Source organism: Palaemon carinicauda, chromosome 2 (genome assembly GCF_036898095.1).
Source record: "Palaemon carinicauda isolate YSFRI2023 chromosome 2, ASM3689809v2, whole genome shotgun sequence".
Taxonomy (NCBI): Eukaryota; Metazoa; Arthropoda; class Malacostraca; order Decapoda; family Palaemonidae; genus Palaemon; species Palaemon carinicauda.
This window is the reverse complement of record NC_090726.1, coordinates 147,708,897-147,735,151: the sequence shown is the minus strand read 5'-3', so window position 1 is coordinate 147,735,151 and position 26,255 is coordinate 147,708,897. Positions and strand designations below refer to the sequence as shown.

The 26,255-nt window shown below is 34.8% G+C and overlaps 1 protein-coding gene across 11 annotated transcripts in view; it reads right to left on the bottom strand.

Moving 5' to 3' along the window:
• Positions 1 to 26,255, bottom strand: part of Btk (tyrosine-protein kinase Btk29A) — a 739,841-nt gene that overhangs the window by 199,037 nt on the left and 514,549 nt on the right. The window contains exons 1-2 of one of the 11 annotated variants that reach the window (XM_068358908.1): positions 17,568 to 17,603; positions 13,658 to 14,304 (exon numbers count right to left, since the gene is read on the bottom strand). The exons of 7 other annotated variants lie outside the window; for them this stretch is intronic. In XM_068358908.1, the coding sequence (XP_068215009.1) occupies positions 13,658 to 13,751 (94 nt within the window). In that variant the 5' untranslated portion in view covers positions 13,752 to 14,304; positions 17,568 to 17,603. Of the gene's footprint in view, positions 1 to 13,657; positions 14,305 to 14,787; positions 15,365 to 16,924; positions 17,013 to 17,567; positions 17,604 to 26,255 lie in introns of those variants that run through there. 3 more of the 11 variants (XM_068358896.1, XM_068358918.1, XM_068358900.1) reach the window with 3 other exon arrangements.

Below are 26,255 nucleotides of genomic sequence, written 5' to 3'. Positions count from 1 at the left end.
TTTTAACTTTACATCGGAATTAAAAAGGAAAATAATGAATTCGACATTCAATACATCCGGGAATTGATGACGTCAGCCAATGATAGTAAAAGTGACCGAGGTATTTACATACCACTGTCTACTGGTCAATGTGCTTAACTGAGAACCTGCCATAAAACAACCACTCCCCTACATAATTGGAACCGTACACACGACCGAAAAAAATATTTATGATAAAAAAACTAGCTGATGAAAAAAGAAGTAGCCTTGACCATTTTCGATAAATATGGTAAGCGATTCCAGCCCATATTCGCAGCTGAGGTTCAACTCGAAAAAATAGCGCCACTTTCTCACAATATGGGAGCCATCCCTCTCATAATATTATTATAACAAATATAGGATGTATCATAGTCAAATACAATAAACTTTAACTTCAAATTGTTATGTACGTATTCGTTTCCATGTATGTGAAAACCTGTTAGTTTGCGCACATAGCATTATTTGGTTACCAGTTACAAATGAATAATACAATGTTAAGAAAACGTCCTCTATACAAGTTTAAAGATTTGAAATAAAAGAAAACAGTCCATGAATTAATTTTATTCCTTGAACAAGCAGCAAACGTAACATTCATGAGGAAATTATTCTTCATGTGTGTGTATACACACACACACACACACACACACACACACACACACACATATATATATATATATATATATATATATATATATATATATATATATATATACCTGTATATGTACAGTATATATAGCTTCACAAGGCTTTTGGAGTGAGGCTGATCTTTTTTCATGATCCTTGAAAATTTTGGTAATTATATAAATTTTAGTAGGTTTGTGGGAAATGGCTGATATAGAACTGATTCCCAGAGATGTGCGATAAGGGCACTGAACCAATTGGGCTCATGGGGAAATGCTTCTCATTAAGTTCTGCAATGAATGTGGATGTCATGCGATTTAGGACAGTAGAAGTTTGTGGCATAGAAACTTTTATTTGTGTTCCATCTATAGGAATCCAGACTTGGGTGATTCTTTCTTTTTACAATTGTGGCTAAGATACATGCTAATAGAAAGACCTCTCTTGTGCTTCATGGTGATTTGAACGCTCGCCATAGGGAGTGGTAAAATTCTGTTTTTACATTGATCGCCATGGTTTAATAGCTTTGGACTTTACCTTACAATCAGGCTGTCAGCAAATCATAAAAGAAGCTACTCATAGGTCTGGTAACGGACTGGACATAGTATACACCCACTCCCCTGGTGTTATAACAAGTAGGGTTGGTGCTCCAGTTGGGAGGTCTGATTATGCCTTGGTTTCGTTAGTAATCAAGACTGAGTAGCACGTGCCTGATGTGTCATACTTTTGTTTTATATATATATATATATATATATATATATATATATATATATATATATATATATATATATATATATATGCATATATTTACAGTATATATATATATATATATATATATATATATATATATATATATATATGCATATATTTACAGTATATATATATATATATATATATATATATATATATATATATATATATAATCTCAACAAGATTGTTGAATGGCATTTTGGGTGATCTTTAGCTTTCAAATTGGTCACAACTGTACAAAAGTGTTGGGCCTGTTGTTCTCTTAAATGACAATCTGGTCAACAATCTCGTATGTTAAAATAGCAGGTGAAAGACACACCCTGGTTCAATGATGATTGTAGACTTACTTATTTGGAGGAGGAGGTAGTCTATCATCTTTGGAAGGGTAACAGTTAAGATTTGATTTACAATCTCTATACTCAGCCAAGAGTTGTTGCTCAGGGAGTTTATGCTTCATCTGAAAAGGAATTAAATTTGACCATAAGAGAAACCCTTTCTGGGACAACCCACCAGGAACATCAATGGTGGGAAACCATTAATTCTGCATCCTTGGGTGTCGAATTAACAGTCCCTCCTTTACTTAAACCAGATGGCTCTCTAAAAACATAATACACACCTCACACGTCTCGAACTTTCGACCTAACTTCGCCATGACTCCTCGCTGCTAGGAGGAAGGGCGATGGTGGCTGGTACAACGCACAAACATACGCTACCGGGGTCTACTATGAGATTCAGGGCCTCTGTAACACGGTTTTTTGGACTTTGCTCCTTATCAAAGCATCGGATGTAGCTGAAAGTTGACATATGTATATTTTACAACCACACACAAATTTTGTCAGCATTATCAATAACCTAAACACAATAGTTTTAATTTTTATAGAGTAAAAATGATCTAGCCGACGCCATGGCCAGTGATAACGAGCCAAGAGTCGAAAACATTCACTACGTAAGCAATGTAAACACCTTTTGACAAAATTTTGCCCCGCCCATCCACCAGACACCCATTCAACTTCTTCCATCGGCTCTGAAACCCATAACAGTCAAGAATGGCTAACAGGATTTGGAATTGCCCCTGTGGTTGCAAAACTGCATTTGTCTTACGACTTGCAACTTTATACAGTCAAGAGAAAGCCCGTGGCCATATTTACTATAGCCTGAATAGGTAATTATTTATTTTCTAGTGTAAATCCAATGTTTATAGTCTGATTTGTATTTAGCGTAACAGGATTATAATACTTGTAATGTCATTCAGGCTTTTGAACATTTCTATTAACTATTCACTATGCCACCAAAAGAGAGAGAAAGAGAGGGATTGTATGTAAACAGTCTTTATATAACTATTTTTGTTAAAATAAGATTTTTGTGCTAAAATCTCCATCAGACCAACTGTGTTAGCTATGTTTTGGGCATGACTGCATTTTATAAATAAATCCTGAATAGTTTTAGGAGTTTTATTTGTACATCTAATGGGAATTTATAGAAGTGAAGTGAACATAATTCATTTATCCTTTAAAATAATTACTACATGTAGCAAAACAAATAGTAGTAAAGATGATAATGCAATGAAGGAATGATAGCCTACCATACTTTATCTTTAGCTTCAACATCGGCAATAACATACCCAGATGCCATAATTTGTCAGCTTAATGAAATAACCTATCATCTAAAGTTAAACTTAATTTCTGAGGAGGCCATGGCTTATTGCACAGTGAAAGAATATGACAAAGACTTTATGAATGGCGGAACGATACATAAATGTGGGTGGGGTATTTGTGCTAGCGTAGTAATACTACTGTACTGTAGCAGTAGTGCCGTAACAGTACTATACATGAATTAAACGTTTAGGCCAACTGCTGGGATCCTTGAGGATCATTTACCACTTCTTACAACTACTCGAAAAATTAGTTTTTATAGCCAGAATTTAAATTTTCTGATCCAACAATGCCCATGATAGCCTTCAGTGTTATCCTGAATTACAACGAGGCCAAAGTGGGTGGAGCCTCGTGAAGTCATCATTCTGACGATAATTACTGGTGAAGGTTTAAAGCCAAAATATGGTACCAGTTATTTATTTATTTTTTTCTTTTTTACAGTAAATACGTAGGTAGCTAGACAATAAATAAAAATTACTGGACATTGGATATAGCAGTTATCAAATCAAGCTGGTCTACTACGTTTTTGAAAATTACCAACTAATCCATACACCTTGTCAATCTGATTGTGACCTATAAAGTAGACTGTAATTTCTTAGGAAACTTATTCTGGGAGTTAGACTAATAATCGAAGTGTTTTTGTATTTATTAACATATTTTGTTCGTTTGTTCATTATGACAATTCTCAGTGGAGAGGTTTCAGAGTTCATAAAGGTGTACTGCTTTGCTTTTATTTACACTTTTGTGTTATTGTTGGCAGAGGTATAGCCTTCGTTACGTATAACCAATCATCGATCGAGAAAGAGAGAAGAAATGCCGTCATAAGTTACGTAACGAGTGCGTTCGAAACCTTTTCTCTGAGTAAGTTGGCCCGTCTTCAAAAATCGTCACTTTTACTTAATAAAGTACCAAATTTATTCAACCTACGTAATGCAGAATATAGTCAAAATTTATGTGTAGATATAATGTGCATTCTGAATAAGCGTTATATTTATGAAATTCATTGAAAAAAAAGTTATTGCGAAAAAACCGTGTTACAGAGGCCCTGAATCTCATAGTAGGCGATGTCAGGCAGCGCAGCCGATCGGGACTACGGTTCACCCCAAAAGCTAAAGCAAAGTCCTTCAAAAGAAGGCAACCGTGTTACCCCATAGGAATGGGAAAAAAGCACGCTAATAGAAGAAGATGGCTCTGTTACCCACTGTCCACAGGAAAAGGAAACCCTTTTGGCTGATGTGTTTGACAGTGAGCAGAGTGATGAGAAACTCGACCTCCCTTATTCCTGTTTTCCAGAGGCTAAACGAACTAGTTTAAACTTTTTGGCCCAGTTAATTAAAACACTCTTGATAGACCTTGATGATTATGAAGGCGTAAACCCAAATGTTATTTTTCCTTATTTATAAAGACCACTGACTTCTTAGCTTCCAAGTTGTTGTTTTTTTCCAAATTAGCAACACCTTTTTGCTCTTGTTGGCGAATTCGTAATGTCACGCAATTAGGCAGATGTGTTTTTGGTAGCTCTAGCCCTGCTGATTACCGCCCAATTTCTATAACTCCCATATTATCTAGTTTTTGAACGTTTTCTGGCCAAACCCCTAAATAGGTATGCTGAAGCTTATTATCGGTTCCTAGTTTGCAATTTGAATTTTGCAAAAGCATTGGAGCATGTAATAGCCTTCTTACAAATTTCAATGCTGTAAAGAAATCCCTTGTTTGTCGTCAAGAAGTTCGTATGATTGGACTTGATTTTAAGGCTGCCTGCCCATTTTAGTCAGTAGGTGGATCTATTTTACCATCATTATTGAATTTTTAAGTGATTATTTGCAAAGAGTAGTTGTTGATGGACACCATAATGAGTATAGAAATTTAATATCTAGTGTTCCTCATAAATAGTTTACTTATTTCCCTATCTACTTTCCTTACAGGGTTGTTTTTCCTGTAACATTCCGCTTTTCTAACTAGGGTTGTGGCTTAGCAAGTAATAATGATAATAACAATAATTATATGGAGCTGAGTGAAAACGAGGTACTAAAAGCTTTCCCTCTCCTGAATAGCTTTATAACAACACTCCAGCCCCCCCCCCCCCCCCCCCCTTTCATAATCTCCAGTATCAACGACCTTACTTTATGCAGATGCAAGACTATCGTCTTCATTCATAATCTGGCCCAGCTGTTTTTTTTTTTTTTTTTATTTTCCTCCTCCTTTGTAGCATTTATTCGGTTTGGTGTAGCCAACGGCTTCCGCATAAAAATGGAATATCTAAATATATCAAAGCCAAGAAGTTGCATTTTCTATTTTTAAAAGGAATAGAAATAATTCACGGGATGATGAAATTGGTAATTCATAAGACAAAAAGATATGTTAGATAGATAAAAAGAAATCGACCGTGAATATAAACAAATATAGCAGAAAACAGAGCATATCCAAGACTTCGGGGTTATCATTAATTATCCCTGACAAATCTATCTGTGACTGCTGTACTCTTCGAAAAGAAGTGAGTTTTGCTATGCAATCCATATCTACAGTTTTGGTTATATTTATACGGAACCGTAGTAAGAGTCGTTAAATAGTAAGTAACCGGATTTTTTCAGGAAATAAACAAACACAAGCCCTCCAGCAATATTTCCAATACTGCACTCACAGCAAGCCACTCTTTATAATACGCAATCCTAACAGGGAGAAAGGGCTTCCTCTTTTGCCCGTTAGGACGATGTACATTTTTGTGCAAGAGGTACGGCTAGTTTAGTACGCAGTCCTGTATAATTATCCTGGCTACATTTTCTTGTTTGATACATATTTTCAGGACTGTTACTGATGACTCACAGGAACTATACAATTATCGTAGCAATGCAGGATGTTTCATAAATCTTGAATATTGTACCGTAGCAATAAATTCCGTTCTAAAGATACGAATAAACAAAACTCGGGTAAAAATTATCTATTTTGCTTGATACAGAAATAAATTCATAATTTATTTCTTTTGTACTATGGAGGATGAAAGGGGTGAGAGATTGCTGTGATAGTGAAACAGATTGGGGGAGAGGGAGGAACTGGACATATTTGCAACGGGTGATAAGCACCTTCCCCCAAACTTTGGAAAACTAGGAAAATACCTGGGATTATAAGCATTCACAATTTCCTTTTTACGCAAGGACTTTTTTTTTTTTTACTTTTTACCTCGGATTAATATTATAGGTTAAACAGAAACAGGCAACATTCTTATACTGGCGAAAGATTATTTATAGAAACATATCTCAATAACAGCGACAAGGGAAACAATTTTTACATGTAGTTCATTTGAATTGTAAAGCTTGAATATTCAAAGAGAGAGAGAGAGAGAGAGAGAGAGAGAAAGAGAGAGAGAGAGAGAGAGAGAGAGAGAGAGAGAGAGAGAGAGAGAGAGAGAGAGAGATTCTCCATTTAAAATCCCAGATTGTACTTACCGTCTTATTTGTTAAAAATAAGCACAAACGACTGAATTTACATAGGTCAATACCCAACTGCGAAATTTTCCTTTGATCATGATTGTTTTAACTGCATACAGTCTTTCTAAACAAAATGGTTTAGTTTTTTTTATGAAATAATAACAAATAAGCTTGCCTTAATAAAAATTAATATAAGTGATATGAAATAAAGGCTTGCAATATAACAAAAGACCGAAACTTTAGGGAAAACGTACACTCAACTATTGCCAATACTGTTGAATTTTTTAACGCTTTCGTCCCTTTATTTTCAAATAATTTGGAATTGTTGTTGAAGCGACCCAGGTATATTTACCTTAAATTCTCCCTCGCATATGGATATGAAACATTCACACTTTTATCGACATTTACAACTACTCAGGAAACAGGATGAATAAATATATATAAACAAACAGGACATAATGGTATATCAAGGTGAACGACAACAATACACCCAACACCTGTGGCTATCAACAATTACTTATGTGATTACGTTCTTCAAAGAACAGGTTTCAATATATATAAAGAAAAACTAATATACATTTATGGTGAACAGGTTCTTATTCTATGTTTAAAATTTAGGGTTAGACATTGATAATAAACGCACTTTTCTAACTGCTCGTTTTCTTTACAGCTTGGATAAATACTTTTAAATAATATCATTCTTTTCAGCATCTTCACCAATACACTCAATTGCTGTACAAGTTTTGACTCAGGGTGCAACTGTAATGATGTGGAAACCACTATATTAGCAGATTCTTATCGACGAGTTTTTAACAGAATGCTAATTTATCTGCCAGACTGCTTTGCATACTGAAGCCTCGAAATTAGATTAAAATGTTGTTGTTATCAAGGTCTCTTGTTGCAAATTTGCATTTTCAACTAAGCAAACTCTCGCAGGCAAATTATCGCCACAAGTACAAACCAAATCATAAAAATTTTCTTTAAAACATAAACCATAAAATATATTTTAAAAAATCAGCCAAAAAGGACAACAAATACTTCTCGTTAAAAGAATTAACAGGAACAAAAAATTAATACTTGTAAAGAAAATTTTCTGTGCCTTCTTGAAACTCGCTCCCAAGGTCAGCACTGCAGTCCTCCGGTCTTTGAGTTTCTTTTATTATTCTAATATTGTTTGGTAAACTATTCTCATCTTTGTTTTAATTCTAAATGCTGGAAATTAATGAGAGAGAGAGAGAGAGAGAGAGAGAGAGAGAGAGAGAGAGAGAGAGAGAGAGAGAGAGAGAGAGAGAGAGAGAGAGAGGCTGATCTCACATACTTAAACAAACTTGGATTTATAACTGCAACACCTAACACGTAAATCTGTAACTTGCTTTGTAAAAAAAACCAACTCAGGAAGCAAGCTACTCAAAATGAACACTTGCCAACAACGAGCGGAAGCAGAAAACAAAAATAGCGACGATAATAATGGCAAAATACACCCCAGCCGTAAAAGACCCTAAAAGAGAAAGCTGAAAACAAGTGACAGACTAACAGAGAAATACAGCAAGTCAGGTAAAGTAAACGAAATCCAAGAAAAGACATGGAACGTTCGTTCTGGGAAGAACAACGAAAAGACAACAGTAAGGAAGAACGTGTGAACTAGCTCACGGTATAAGTCTCCCAGCCAAGCTCTCTCTCTCTCTCTTTCTACAAATATTCCTCAATGACGATCTCGTCCTTAAACCACCAAATATAATGACTTACAAATTTTACGTAGCAAAGCAGATTAATTCATATCTTAAAATTATATCGATGTAAAAACTTCTATGTAACAAATGAGGAAAATATTGAAATAACATGATCCGACATCTACGAGATTAAAACAAAATTATAATTTTGATATCAATTACTTTTAAAAATCAACATACCAAATACATTTCGTTTTCCTTATGCAATTTCGTGAATGGAATAAAATTCCTCTCCCCCAAAATGAAAGCCATCTATTGATAGAAAAAAAAAAACGGCCTATATGCATGACGTGGGCATGAATGTGACAAAAAATATACTGCTGGCGAAAGAAACCAAAGTCAAAAGCTGGAATTGCAAAGTAGGTCTTAGTTTCTCCACAACAATAGTTGAATCTGAAACCATCAAAGCATCTGGAGGTGGGAAACCTCAGTGGAATCGATCTCTGCCTACGATATGGTGGGGAGGAAATGGAAGATTCTGGCAGCAAGACCACAGTGCACAACTCTCACAAAACATCTACAATGCAGTTACCAAATATGCACTTACGCATAGATATAATTCTATAGAAAACAATAAAAAATTATTAAGGATAAAGGATATAAAGGAATTAATTAATCCTATTATGATTTATTCAGAAGCAGTTAATGAATAAGTTGCTTTTTACTTTATTATATTCTGTGAGAAACCAACATCACATTCAAGAATGACCCCGTGCTGACATGACACTCAAGAGTTCATTAACGATTCGTGTATATTTGCACAAGACTGAGAGCGCATGCGCCAGTCCGCTCATGAGATGGATGGTCGTCATGGTTTGTGATTATGACCCACACAAACAGTCTCTCTCTCTCTCTCTCTCTCTCTCTCTCTCTCTCTCTCTCTCTCTCTCTCTCTCTCTCTCTCTCTCTCTCAACAGAGAATCAAGTACCTAGTTTAGTTATTACTCAATTGTTGTGGGACTCTGCTTTGGTGGAAAAGAATAAAAAAACGAAGTTTAAAATGCACTATAATATGCAAGTGATCATTATCTCATTAAAATGTACATTTCAGTGAAGTAATCCTCACTAGTGTATTACTGGGGTATCGTTGCTTACTAAAATATAATTTCATGCGATAAAATATTAATTTGGTAAAAATAACAAGGACCTTTGATAATATTATCATGTATCGTATATGTGTACACACATATGCATATATACTTAAATGTACAATAAGAAATGATATCCAATAAAGATGCGACACAGGACATACAACAACGGTGTGTCTAAGAAGTAAACATCACAATTACCTCTTCGTAAACATCCCCTGTTTTCATCATTTCTAAACGAATAAAGACCTGCTTCTGGCAAGGAGTGTTAAAGTTAACGCCGACTCATCGTGAGCCACATATTATTGATGACTATTTAAACAAGCATACTTTCAAAACGGGGTGACGGAGAGCAAAATCAAACACGAGCATACGCTCCTACCCCACACATATACAGTATACACACACACATACATACACACACACATATATATATATATATATATATATATATATATATATATATATATATATATATATATATATATATATATATATATATATATATAAAGTATATACATATATATATATATATATATATATATATATATATATATATATATATATATAAAGTATATATATACACATATATATATGCGCGTTTGAAATATAATCTTATCAAAATCATTACATTTATCTATATAAATAATGACGATAAAACTAACACCAATAATGATAACTAAGACTATAAGACACAATCACTACGAAAGGAATAGAAAAATTAATACGTGAACGAATGCATAAAAAACTTTTAACGTTTAAAATAAGAAAACATCCCCGTGGCGTCAAAGCACAAATCAATTTTCTTAGATAGGCCACATCCATTATTTATATGCTTCGCTTCGCATGATAACCTCTTTAAAATTAAAGAATGAATACTATAAATATTATTAAAATGGGGTGTTCAAAACAGATATACAGAAGTCATGAAAAATTAACTGATCTTTGTAAGTATGGTCACTTTGAATTAAACATCAGTTTCACGCCAGTTACAGAGAGAGAGAGAGAGAGAGAGAGAGAGAGAGAGAGAGAGAGAGAGAGAGAGAGAGAGAGAGAGAGAGAGAGAGAGAATCGTCTGTGATAGAGAAAAAGTTTGTCTTGATCTGATTTCACCCGTCAAAATCATCCGATTACTCCTGTCGATTTCTCTTAGAGACTAGCCACTTTTAAAGACAATTCTATACAATCATTTCAAGCAAAGCTCACTCGGAACTCGATGCAATTCGGAGCTTCTTTTCCCAAGTAATATGATGAATGAACATCTCTCTTTTTTATATATAACTTAGCCTGCAGACGCCTGCGACCCAATATCGAGACATTCTAGTCAGTTTTTTTTCTATGAAGCGTACAGTTCCAATATGATTTTTTTTTCTATTTTCTTTACAAAGAGAAGAAAAACTCTTTCCATTTCATATAACATAGAGACAGAAATACTCTATCTTCCCATAACCATGTACAAAAACGAGGAAATTAAATCAAGATAGTAATATTAGACGAATTAAAATTAGTAATGAAAGGAAAATGTTTATACAAAATTGCTATAAAATAATATAACTGCTAATCAACTAAAATGTAGGGAAGACAGTGCTATTTTATAATGCCAATATTGTAATCCCAACGGCCCCTCATCCCACGGTAATTCACCAATATTAGAATCCTTTCATCTCATTCTGGAGGATGCAATAAGACACCAGCCTCATTTTCTTTCATCGCCTTCCATTAGTGGCTGATCGAAATCATTTGCTGGAAGACAAGAAGCAGGAAAGAAAAGGCAAAAATATATCCCAATAAGCGAAGAAAATGAAATACATGGGGCAGTAACGTTCAGTATGCAAGTAAAGATGGATGGATTCAATTCAGAAGTGAATTAAAAAACAAGAAGGAACCCACACTATATCAAGGTGTCCATTATCATAGAAATCTTTTTAATCCAAAAAGACTGATGAAACACGTTAAAAACCATCACAACCAGAATAACTTTAATACAAGCCAACACTATATAAAAATTCTTTGCCCTGAATCAAGTGATGCCAAGATTAGAGAGCAAGTAAAGAAAGGACAAATCTATGGTAACGATAACAAAATAAAACTTACTATTGATACCCTTATAAAATTCAACATTATAATGAATAGTAATTACACTACTCTAAAAAAAAAACCTCTTGCAACACGACGGGTTAAACACAGAGCCACAAGGAGAAATTTCTCTTCGCATTTTTAAATGCCCCAGTGAAAACATGATGATGAAGAGCATAAAATTAGTATAATGGAACTTTACAAACAAACAACTTCAGGAAACACCTGGCAAGAAGTTATGGGCTAATAAGTTTTCTGGTGTCTTTTCTCTTTAAATGAGCAGGTGCCTCATAACCCAGAAGAGACGACAGCTGTCTAAATCTTGAGTCTGCTTTGCACAATTTGCCCACAATTATTACGTGCCGATTTTTTTTGTGTGATTATTATATATATATATATATATATATATATATATATATATATATATATATATATATATACAGACTGGTATATACATACTGTACATACATACATACGTACATAAACACACACACAATATATATATATATATATATATATATATATATATATATATATATATATATATATATATATATATATATATGTGTGTGTGTGTGTATGTGTGTGTACGTGTGTCTGTGCGAGTGAGCGTAACTAATACCACATGACATGAAATATGATAAGTACAGTAAAAGAGCTAAACGTTTCTTCAGATATATCATCCCCCTTCAAAACCCAGAAGGCTCAACCCCTCCCTTCATTTACTGAAATACATCTGTTACTTGGAGCGAACATCGGTCATTCACCCAAAGGTTAGTCAATGTATTCACTTAATTTTTCGTATTGGAAACATTTTTATTCATTTTAATTACCGATAACGATAAAATGCTATTCTTTTTATAATACAATAAGGTAGCAGAAGCATTTGGGCTCAATACCTAAGCAAAGATAAAACTTAAATTTCCAGCATAAGTAAATAAGCTACATTTTTCCTAAACTGTCAAGTAAGGGAGCATTCTCAAGCAGGTAAAGAAATAGTTTCCTCCAATTTTAAACAAATGACGATAATTTCATTAATTTTATAATTGGTGAAAAGTACTAATCCGCTAATTTTGATGATAATGCGCTATTAATTTATCAAGACGGGAAAAGGAATACTGAATTAAATGTCTAATAGGAGTATCCCACAAAACACTCGACTCAAAATGGAGCATTCCATTCTCCTGGGAGTCAATATTAGTGTACCACTCAGTTCCCATATACTCTCTAAAAAGTAAAAATTAACACCAGATTTATTTTTCAACTGATAAACCTCAGAATTCATCTTATTTACCAATAAGTGAACAGCAGAAATAACCTCATAATGAGAACCGTAATTTATGTAAGTTGAGGGGTCGATAACCTCACACAACGCTCTATATAATCAACTAAAAAAACAAAAGATAAAACTTGCCTTCCCAAAACTATGTTCTAACCGGGCAAGTAACGCCACTATATGCAACAAAACTTTAAATGGTTATTGTTTCCTTGTCAAATATGAAATAGATCAAGAAATAAATCTTATTAGGGGTGGGTTATGAAGAACTTTCTTGGAAACACTGACATATGAACTTTCCAAATATACATTTCCATATATCATCATAAACAAAGAAATATGAATTAACCACATTGTAAGTGATTAAATTGATAGAAATGCAAGTTTTGCATCCTACAATATCATGGACGTAGAAAACAATTTCTTATACATAAAAGCATAAAAGGAGGAAATATAAGAGGACTCATACCACCACAAATTATGACATTTAATAAAGTTAATATTTATATGAATAAAATAGCTTTTAAGGGATGCCTTTTCTCTTTAAATATTTGAAGACCTTGAATGAAACTGCCTTTTCTATATCTCTGACACCCCAAAACCCGTATCTATTATCGCTTATAGCAATACACCTAACTCTACAACCAAATTACTATTAGAACTACTAAATAAGAAACCACAGAGTCACATAAACGTTCGAATCCCACTTGAAACAGTATAAAGGGGTATTGTCACACGACTTTTCATAAAAGTAGGATAAATTTACTAGGAAGAAATATATGGTAAGTGATCATGTGACAACGCTTTCGGGAATCAAGAGAAAGTCCACTGCACAGCCGGTCTGAAACCCGGATAGGTGTCACAGAGGATGTGAATAACCTTACATTTACTGCATAAATATTAACATACGACTACTACAACAACAGCAATAATAATAGTAATAATAAATATCAAACAGTTCAAAATATCACATATATATATATGACAGAAAATGAAAGACACTGGGTTAACGTCAAAACCTTACCATTGACGGCATTGTTGAATAATTCCAGGATGAAAGTCTTGACATTTCGTGAAGGAAGGATATTTCCTTCCCCTCTGAGGGCTCTTTTCATCATTGTCTCTGGGAGATCCAGTATGGTCTTCCGTCTCGAATATCTGTCTGAAGGCTGAAACACGCTAGTTGCGTGTTCCAGATGTTAGGTGGCAGTTCAACGTTTATGGTAGTCAGGTTTATTTTACTCGAACTGTTATGTGGCAGACCGCTGTAATGTGGAAAGGCGACAGTTTTGTGGTAGTCCGACAACCTCTTCGCGGATAACGAATTTTATCACACAAGTACTGCAAATAGCACAGCATTTAAATCACAAAATTCAGTATAGGCACTTCGGCTAATTCATTAGTATTCTGTTTCCTATAATTAACAGAAATAATGTTGATAATATTTCTCACATTTACTTTGGTTGTACTACAGCAAATATTTTCCTCACTCTATATGGATCACAGAGCTCAGCATATAATACTGTACAATCTTCTCGTTTCACTGAAACACTTAATTTACTTCCATGCAACGGACATCTCTGTAGTCACGAAATTCTGATAACTGTCTTCACGATCGTAACTTTAAAACTTCCACTTTAAGGCCACACAGGACCAACACTATCTGAAATCCTAGTTTAAAAACAAACACTGCGTTATTCAAGGAGATCCAAATCCAGGTTTCTATTTAATGAAGAAATGAGCATCCTGCAAAAAAAAGTGCACAGCCACAATGGGGTACTCTGGGGTCTTAATGGGCCACGGAAGGATAACGGTGCCGACTATTCCGTCACTTTACGAGAACTGGAATATTAGGGGCCGCAAAGGAGGTTATCCAGAACACCTAAATATGCTAAAATATTGTCACTGCCATTCTACAATCTCTTATTAACATGTTGCACTCACTTGACCAACTATGTAACATTACCAGGAGATTTCAACAACAGAATGAATAGATAAAGTGTGCATCAAATATATATAAAAAGATTGGAATGAGTAGGAGGAGAAGGAGGAAGAGGGCTAGATGAAGTTCGTGTAGTGTTTTAAGCAGAAAACAACATCGTTTTTTCTCTCCTGTTAAGAGCCAGAGGGCCAAACCGTTACGACACCATTTACCTTGAACATAAAGAACTAAGGGGTGAGCGGCTCATTTTCAGTACTCGTATACTACTGAACATTCGCATCCTCGTCAAATCAGTACTCCACTAAAACACCAACACGCGCATGCGTACACTTAGGAAAAAGTAGTCACAAGACCTGGTCCCCCTTACGCTAGTTTGCGTGTCACAATCCGGATCAAGCTGTGGCCTTGGATCAACTTCTCATTGGATTCTTGCAACGGAGGGTTGTCGCTTCTCGTGCAAGGATGCAACGACAGTAAGACTGAAAAGCGTACGGAGTCCACGTACATATCCCGGCACACACAAACACATGCATTCACTCATCAAAACACTGAAGGGAATGAGTCTGATGCCAACGCACGAGAAGAGTGGCTAGAAAGATTCTTCCCTGATTTTCTGTGGTGAAAGAGAAACAGTGAGCGAGTGCCTGTGACGTAGCTCGACTCCGCCACCGTCCCGCCAACAGAGCTCGTGCGGTGATCCAGTGGCACCGCCAACACCACCTCCAACAGATCTGGCGCGCGCCAAAGGCACTACAGTAAAAAGTTCGCAAGGGCGGTTCTCTCGGAAACGTTAAATGGGATCGTCAACCTTATGTATGGCGAGGGAAATGATCAGCCTAGATTTTGTATCGTTCTTTCTCTCTTTCCCTCTGAATCTACTACAGCTCCCGCACTCTGCTCCCCCGACCAAGCGGAACTAGCCCTCTTACTCTCTCTCCTTCCATGTCTGATTGTCTTTCTTTACTAGTCAGTCAGGTCACTCAAGTATTCTTAACATATATTTCCTTGTATAACTTCTTGTTTCGTTATCACTTGCAATAGCAATCATACATGCACTATTCTATATATATATAATATATATATATATATATATATATATATATATATATATATATATATATATATATATATATATATATATATATATATATATATATATATATCTGTGTGCGTGTATAAAATAAAGATCTACACAAATAAACACCGATCGAAAGAAAAATATGTTTGTTTAATTTTCAACGTTGTCCAACAATTATGTTCTCAGATGACACAACAGTCAGTGACTCCTCTTTATGCTGAACTTTCAAGGGGGATGTATCTGAAATGTCTTGAAAGCAGGACCACCGAGGCCCTTCTTATTGATAAAAGAAAAAAAAACACACTTTACTATCACCCGGAGGTCGAGCAACTCCAGTGAAACCAGGCAAACGTACTGACTGACCGAAGAAACTTGCTGCTACTGTTACTGGCGTCTCTGGTTTACTACAGCAGTTTCTCTGCACCACATTCAGCAGCAACAAACACCTCCGTGCTTCTCCAACACTATCAACGCCATTGCCAAGGAGTTTCCGGTTGCAAATTACCCGTTTCTTGAGAAAATCCTCAATGACTGACTGACTGACTGACTCTCTCTCTCTCTCTCTCTCTCTCTCTCTCTCTCTCTCACTCTCTCTCTCTCTCTCTCTCTCTCTCTCTCTCTCTCCTTTATATATATATGTATGTATATATATATATATATATATATATATATATATACACACATATATATATATCTATATATGTATATATATATATCAATATATATATATACATATATATATACACACACACACACACATATATATATATATATATATATATATAGATAGATATATATATAAATATACATATATATATATATATATACATATATATATATATATATATATATATATATATATATATATATATACATATATATATGAAATTTAATAGTACTTAAGATGGCTTTGAAAACTTCAATCCTCGATTTCACAATACCTATCTTAATACAAAATTAGTTTCAGTAAACGTTTAGATGTAACATACTAATAGATCAGCTTTTACGATGGACAACACAGTGGCACCTGGCTCTAAAAGGCAGTAATGATAATAATATTGAGCTACATTAACGAAATTCAATTGACAACAGTATGTTATACGCAATACGTTTAAAACCACACTCCAGGAAATGGCTTTAGTATGCTCTTGAGTCATGGTCAAGAGCAGCTTCAATCTAAACCTTATTTACACTGAGCGCGCAAATAATAAAATTTCCATGGTTTCACATTTTTTTGCCACAAGGGATATATATCACACAACACAATTTACACATAGTTAAGGAAATCCACAACTCCACTTGGAGGGGTTGGCCTCTCGACTGCCACAATATACGACGTGTAGTAAGTAAGGTGGAGGCATAGTGGTAGTGGAGGTCCAAGGGGGAGGGGGATATGAGGGAGTTGTTGGGGTAACGGTGCATCATGCTGAACCTCAAACTAGTCCTCCTCCTTCCCATCCTCCTCCAATCATGGTCTCTCTCCCTCTTCCATCTCCTTACCTAAGCATTATTCTGCACCGGTACCATAAAACATTCACTCAAGGGATCTAGACTTAATATGGCCCCTTTCATATTCTTTAAAAAACAAGTTTACATTCACCCAAAACACAATATTAACATAAAAATAGAATCCTCATATCACAGTGCCAAGCCATACTTTTTCATGAAAAGATATCACTACACTAGCAAAAAAACACTTCACCTCCTTATTCATGAATAATTCGTCACATAAAACATTAACTACTGCTAGTACTTAACTTTCACAACCACATTCAGGAGGGTACAAGTAAAGTAACATCTGAATTCATGTCTTCTCCATGAATTGTTCTTTATCATTCATTTCTATTTGACGAGATGAACACACAATATCCACTGACGAGCAACACTACAATCCCAGACAAGACAATAAGTCACCTTCCTTCCACTCAAACGCGTGTCTATGATTTTGCGCAATACCTGGATGCAAGAGGCGCGCACTACTAACTTCTGAAGCATCGGAGACATTCGTATCTTGAATGCTGCAGGGGGGGTGGTAGGGAGATCCTCTGAGGATGGATGTAAGATCCCTACCCTCTCTTTTCCCTGGACCAGTCTGATATCACCCCTGTACCTTTAGCAGCTGGTCCTAAACAGAAGAGTTTTTACTAATCCAACAAATGTGGCAAAGGTTGATCTTGGTGGATGGAGAAAAACTCTCCTCCACACCTTGAGACCTATTCTATCAAATCCCCCCCCCCCCCCCACAACCCTTTTACCAAGTGACCCTACAGATTGAAGTTTTTACCCCTTTAACTAGTGGCCCACTTGCTTATGAGGAAAATGTTTCATTCATAAGCACCTTTTTTTTGCTGTCCCCGAAACAAACTCGTCAAATCTGGACCGTGTATTAACCGCTCCGTCGGGAATGGTCCCATTAAATCAAATCGGTTTTAAAAGCCTGGGTATTTCATGAATCTTTTCATCCTCATGACTTTTATATTCTTAAATGTTAAATGAGAGAGAGAGAGAGAGAGAGAGAGAGAGAGAGAGAGAGAGAGAGAGAGAGAGAGAGAGAGAGAGAGAGAGAGAGAGAGAGAGAGAGATAAGCCCAAATACTAAGAGAAAGAGCCTAAAACAAAAATTGAATTATCCAGGAGAGTGGGACGATCGATCGCCCACATAATGTGGTGTAATCCAAGAGGCGGCTTCCACAACTTTTACGGCGACTGGATCTAAAACAAGACAACATGAGCGTCTTGGCGTATGTCCAGGATTCGATTTTTTTTTCTCGTTCCGAATCCTCTATACATTTTAAACTAAATTTCAAAGGTATTCGTCCTTTAAACATCTACATATTGTCATTTTTTGTATCTCTCTTTGCTTAGGAAGGTGAACACATTTACATTTCAAAGAGTTGATTAACCTAATAAACCAACTTACAAATATAATCTGTTCTAATTACAAATTATAGCAATATAAAAATTTATCGATTAACTCAATGGAATTCCGTATACTAAGAGACGGTACCGCTATTAATTGACAAACGTAACAATCATACATAGATGAACTTTTACAGTAAATAAAGAAATGTAGAGGTGAAAAATGAAGGAAATAAAACTATGAAATACATTAAAAGAAGAATGTAGATACTAAAAAAAATGTTTACGATACAGAAAAAGCGACAGAAACATACACAGGAGGAAAATAAAATTAAACAATAATTCAACCAAAAATACTTTCAACATAAAAAATCGGAAGACAAAAAAAAAAAAAAGTATATTATCAACGAGAATATAATGAGCAAAACACACAATTAAGGTTGACATAGACACAATACGATAAGGTGTCCGAGTATATTGAAAGGACCTTGGGCAAACTTTTTTTTTTTTTTCAAATACCAAGAGCAAAATTCATAAAAAAAAAAAAAAATCCAAGGATGACAAATATATGCGTAACTAAATACCGCTACGATAAAAAAGGGTTTCAGCAAATAAATTTACAATCTTACCAACTTAGAACGAGGAAAACATAAAATTGTTTAAACAACAACCCCCTTCCCCAGTGAGGGGGTCAACTCAAGAGAATGTTATAAAATTGTATATCAAAGAATTGTAAAATACATCACGGGGGAGATTTGAAAACCCAAGAGCCTTCACAAAAAAAATGAAGAAAAGAAATGTGAAAAGGAAAATGTGTAACTATATGAATAAATGAAAATAATTGAATCTGCTAAAAAGGACAATAAAAAACAACTAGACACCTTTCACAAATGTTTAAGCGTGATAGTGGTTCCATATACTTTTTCTTTCTTTAATAACAAACCTTATTAGCCTACTAAGGCAGCACCCGGAAATTACCTTCAATTTCCTAAATTAGGGTTGAGACACCGCTTAAAATATACGATGGAAGAATTAAGAAATAAAGGAAAATGAAGATTCATGTAGGATAGATCTATTAGAATCTGGAAGAAAAGAAAAAATAAACCCATGACAATAATGAATACTTGCAATGATGGCATCTCGTGAAAAGAATAACCTAGCTTCAAATTTTCGTATTGAGAGAGAGAGAGAGAGAGAGAGAGAGAGAGAGAGAGAGAGAGAGAGAGAGGGAATATATTTTGAATATCTTCTTCATGTTTTCACCCCCGTTAATTGGAGGTATACTACTATTTTGGGGGGAAACAGTAACTCACGTCAGTCAGTGGAAGGCTTCTCTCTCTCTCTCTCTCTCTCTCTCTCTCTCTCTCTCTCTCTCTCTCTCTCTCTCTCTCTCGTGACCCAAAACGGCCAACTATCAAACAGATACCAAATTTACAGTTTAAAGCGGTCATGAACCTTCAGTTATACCTGGCCAGGTCTGCCTTGCATATCGATTTCGAAGAACTATTTGCTCAAGTCATCTGTGAATGTTGTTCACGCAAAAATTTATGAATGCCTGGACAGGCAGAACTCTGCAGGTATACCTGGAGGTTGATGGCCTCCCTTAGGTGAACAGAGGCAATCCCAATTGTCCGGTCCGAGACTAGACCGTAATGCCATTGCATTGCTAGCTATGTACGCTACCGAAAGCGTCATGAGAGAGAGAGAGAGAGAGAGAGAGAGAGAGAGAGAGAGAGAGAGAGAGAGAGAGAGAGAGAGAGAGCTGAGTTTGTCCGACATTCCACTTGGTGAAAGGTGATCCATGGCGTGAAAGCAAATCTAATTTCCCTCTTGTCACTCCATTCCCTATAATTCTACACATAGAAATCATGCCACCTGTCAACTCTACTTATCATGAACTAGGTCAAACCGGAAATACCAACCAAAATGTATCACAATCTGTAAGGATTTATATCTATCTGTCTGTGTATCTGTATATATATCTATCTGTAATCTATGCACACATTATATATATATATATATATATTATATATATATATATATATATATATATATATATATATATATGTGTGTGTGTGTGTGCTCGCGCGCGCGTGCGAATACACACATATACACATTTATATATATACTGTGTATACTGTCTATTGCGTAAAACTATTTTCCTACCAAGTTGACAACAGAGACCCCTATTAAAATCTACAGTATGCTCCATATTACATTCATACTTTCAAGTGTCGTATCGGTGATGACCGTTATCTGCAAAATCCTCCTCGTCCATAAAACCATCTTACTTCTATCGTCGCTGTTAATATTCTCAAACGTAATTCCATTTAGGTATAATCATCAGTCAAATATGTTAACAAACCAACATCAAAGACTAACGTTAAGCTAAACGTGGGTACAAATCCAAACAAGAGCAACAGCAATGAATCACATGTATAAATTTCAACAAGAAAAAATTCTTAGAGATAAACGAGGGCGCGCACACAGTCGAATAAAGGACACTTACAAATAATATATATTATCTTACAGTAGTTATAGTTGTGGAATTGAAAAGAACAATGATGACATCAAAATCTTGCTAAGATTATTTTGGATGCTCACAAATATTCATTCAAATTACCACATTTCAATAGTTATCAGCAGGGATGTTTAAAGTACAAAGAAGGAAATAGGAAAACTTCAACGTTATTGAAAGGCGCATGCGTTATAAGGGCAAAGATACAATAAAAGCAAGCATACCAAGTAACCCGAAAAGAAATCTTAGAATTTTCTATTAAAAAAAACCTGTTCACTTATACCAATCTGTGTGTATTATATATATATATATATATATATATATATATATATATATATATATATATATATATATATATATATATATATATAAAGAGAGAGAGAGAGAGAGAGAGAGAGAGAGAGAGAGAGAGAGAGAGAGAGTGAGAGAGAGAGAGAGAGAGAGAGAAAGAATCCAGCTGGCCTAGTGTGTGCAATAACCGTTTTTACAATGATTTCCTCAAACTTGTCTTCCCGATCATCACACAGGATCTGGTTCTTGGTCGAGGATGAAGAAGGTCGGCAATCACAGGTAATGACAATGGAATGTCTCCCAACAACTGCTGATTCAGTCACAAATAAATCACATGAAGGATTCCACTTTCAGGTAAAATCACTAGGAAGGTATTTCCATAAAGTTCTAACATATCATTAACCGGCTGAGTCTGTTTTCCTTTACTATCCATAAGAGAGAGAGAGAGAGAGAGAGAGAGAGAGAGAGAGAGAGAGAGAGAGAGAGAGAGAGAGAGAGAGAGAGAGAGAGAGAGAGAGATGTATATATCGGAAGAACCTTGATGAAGAATGGGAACTTTGTATTGACTTCCAACTCTACGCACATTGTTATTTTCAATCCTTCCTTGAAAATCTAACTCATTTGACCATTAGCATATAATGGGTATGACCTTAAAAAATCTATATGAATCCGTTTGCATTCCAAGTTTCAATCTAATACATACACCAAAACATTTATCATATTTAGACACACATACTATATATATATATATATATATATGCATATATATATATATATATATATATAAAACCTTAAACACACAATCTACAAAACAGGCAAATTGTTTTTATTTATTGACTTTTCCATCAATCAACGTATCGATTAATGTTAACATAATTTTCTTACCCAACCACCTATCATTTGCACTTCTAAGATGGCCTTAAACTATTAAGAATATCAATACTACTTCCTGTAATTCCCAATTGGTGAAATAGTTATGAAACAATTCTCGTATACAACGTATTAGCAAATGCGTGATCCTTTAACGATACCTGGAATTCCAAATAAGCAGACATTAAAGAAAAAGAACAAAAGGGAAATGGCAGACACATAAGATGTATCGATTTTGAAGCGATGTTGGCGTGATAAGACGACCATTGACGACGAACATTAATCTTGAAAGATCAAATGTCGGTAACAAAATACGCCAATCCGGATTATATCCAATTTAACACGTGTACGAAACCGGTGAAAATAGAGAATCGAAAGAGGATATCAAAATAGATAAGTTTATTCACTGATTTACCATTACTTTTCAGTCTTTACTAATTAGTTTACTTAATAGTGACTACCTGTAGGATTAGAAAAAAAGGTCAATAATATCATATACTACCATCAAAAGGACAGGGTAATTTATCTACTTTGGTACAAGTTTTATTCCACAATACGCACAGCCGTACACACATACTTATATATAATGTACACACATTCTATACCTATCTATCTATCTATCTATCTATCTATCTATCTATACATATATATATATATATATATATATATATATATATATATATATAAATATATATATATTGTGATATAATCTGTGGTCGACATGTGCTATTTCTTTTCAAATCAAGGGCCCATTCATTAGTTTTCATAAACAAGGCTTCCAGGAGGGGAGACTAGACTTTAGTATTGTCATGTGGTAAATTTTGAAATAAGTTGACTATTAACTGATTTTCATTTAAAATGGCTCCATGAAGAGAGGATCTATGTTCCATCATTGGGATGTGGTATCTTATAACACAACTAATAAGACACTATGACAACAGGAGATCAGCAGTCTCTAAAGCGTAGGAATATACAGGTAAAGGACTGCGCATAAAAACCTGTTTCTGGAATCCACCTTTCATTCTTCACATTTCTCTCGCTGGGGTCGAAACCTATATTCCTTAAGCTTATGAGGTAGAATAAAAATTCTTTTTTAACAAATGCTTAATTATATAGCAAAGGAGCTAGAAATAAAAAATGGGAACAACATATAAGTTTTAATCTAAATTATTCAGTTCATCACTACCTAATTAGAGATAAATACAGATAGAAAGAGAATCTGAGTAAGCTTATATACAACGGCCCACAGAAATGTCCTACTTAATCCATCCAATACCTTATAATACACCTCAGCTGGGTAAAATGAGTCTTTTGAAAACACTAGACTTGATATCTACGTTTGTTCATCCACGATTGAAGAATGCAAAGCAAACAGCAGCTTGTTAGCAATGTCATTGGCGCTGCCATTTCCAAAAATATATGATTAGCAATTGTAACCTAATTAACTGAATTATGGCCTTAGACACAGCAAAATTAAAGAAAAATAAAATGCATTGACATTTTTGTTTAACCGCTTATAAAACAAGATTGTGTTTACGCAAAAATATTGTAGCAAAGAACACTGACCATTTAACAACTTCATTACTCAGGAACACTCCTCTGATTTCTCAAAAAAGTAAATTTAGCCTGGTGTTCATAATCCAAAAAATAAATAGATAACCGGTTTTTACAATTTTGATATGAATTTAAACAATATTTGTTCTAAGTGAAAAAGTTTGTAAAAATTCAAGATTACAAAAGGTGGCATAATGGCTTCTAATTTGGAGATTAAAAGAATTGGAGACGTTCTGAAAAATATGGATTATCCTAATACTTATTCATGAATATATAAAATAATGCATAAATTTGAGGGTAATTCTATAAAGGGATTTGTCTTTATAGAAAATAAGTTATGCAATGTATAAAAGCTTAACGTCGTATAATGCAATACTCTCGTTCACGATAACACAAGTATCTGAAAATCAAAAACACAATTCGATAATAGATGGATGTTTATAAAGTCTTAAAACTTTAGCACCCTGTCAGAGAATATCGAACTTGCCGATATAACAATGTAGAAAACTGGCAGAAAACAACAAAGAAGCAATGGCACGATGCAGAAATACAAAGGTATTCTATAAACTGAACGATTCATAGGAATATCACCTTTTATAAGACATTTTCATATGTCTCATAACTTTGGTAACCACAACGCATCTTTACCCATGAGACAATTTCTTGAAAACAAAGCTCAGTAAACATGCATGCCAAACCTACCAAAGCCTTTTAAAGACAAAAAGTACTAAGAATTTATCAGGCAGAGGAGCGCTCCACGGTACATCATGATCAAATCCCCGGCTGATAAACATGACATATCAGTGACAAAGGAGCAAGATTACGGAGAAACTTGTTATTGTACAAAATCAAACTTACAACCAAGCGGATGCACAAAACACACATTATTTATCCAATTTTAGAGCCTCATCCTTCAACTCAGATAAAACGATAATCTTAACAGAGATTTTTCATTCGAAAGGAACATATGCTGAGATTACTCACCAGATTATAAACAAAGGCAAACTATTAACAGTTATAAAAGCCAAATATTTGCAAAATCAAACATAGTACAGTATTATGCTAATTCTTGAAACTAAGTAAATAGATACCAGCACAAATGAACTTGTAAAAGATGTGAATCTATTTTTTTCGACAAAGGGGGGGAGGTTATAATTTATTACTTATATCTCATGATGAAAAAAAAAAAAAAAAAAAAACTATGGAAAAGTCCCAGGTAAGATCATAAACTTCGTTCTAGTAATTGGTGGTTACTGATATCGACCAGAGATTTTGATTATAAGACTAAAAAAATCCTTATTGAGATTCTTCAAGAAACAAATCGTTGCAAGTCATCTGAGACCATGTATTCTGAACGAACATATTTACACAGAAGTAAAAGCATTTATATTGAGCTTTCTGTTTTGATTGTTAATTTTTAATCATCAGAAAATTTTTCACGAAATGCTCCCCACACCAAAAAAAAAAAAAAAAAAAAAAACCACATGATGATGCTGTTGTGTTAAGCCGCTTCTTTATAAATTTATACGTCTACCCCAACATAAAATTCAGTAATTGTAACATCATAAATTCGTTGTACTGTTCTCGAAAACCATTATTCTTATCATATCAAACTATATATGTATAAGGCTCATCATTTGCTAACACATTTCTAGTAAGAACAGATATTTCGAGTTTCAACTTTTTCATAACAGCAATATTAACTAAACATAACTGACGTGCATGAACACATTTTCAGCATTAGATCCAACGTCGTACCTTATCTCTGGTGACACCGGCTGTTCATCAGGTGACGGTACAGGACTTTTTTTATGAGGTTCATGTAACGGGAAGAGAGAGAGAGAGAGAGAGAGAGAGAGAGAGAGAGAGAGAGAGAGAGAGAGAGAGAGAGAGAGAGAGAATTCAGGATATACTTCTCGTAAAAATAACAATTACCTAAAACTTTGAGCTTCATGTAATTTTCAAACTCCGATGAGATATCAATTGCATTCATGAACGACCGTTTTTACTAAATCCCCTGTTTACACAAAAATATTAATTTATGTCAACATATATTTTCAATGAATACTTGATTTAACATAGAAGGTGACAGACCCCAACAACTAGCATAACTGTGTATATCAACATGTACACCGCAGACATTCTCTAAACGTGACTATTATATCAATTCTCTTTCTCCTGGTATGATACAAATACGTTCCGTTGTCATTTCATGATAATTACCAACAAGAGAATATTATTAGTATAAAATATTAGGAAGCAAAATCTCTCTCTCTCTCTCTCTCTCTCTCTCTCTCTCTCTCTCTCTCTCTCTCTCTCTCTCTCTCTCTCTCTCTCTCTCAAAATCTATATATCGTAATACTTACGACACAGCCAAAACGAGTGAGGTATCCTGCCAGACAAAAGGACGAACGATATGTGGGGTCATCGGCACCGGAGACAACATGCAACGTACGTACACCGGGTGCTGTTGCTGGTACTTCACGAAACAGGTCTGTCCACTAAGGGGGT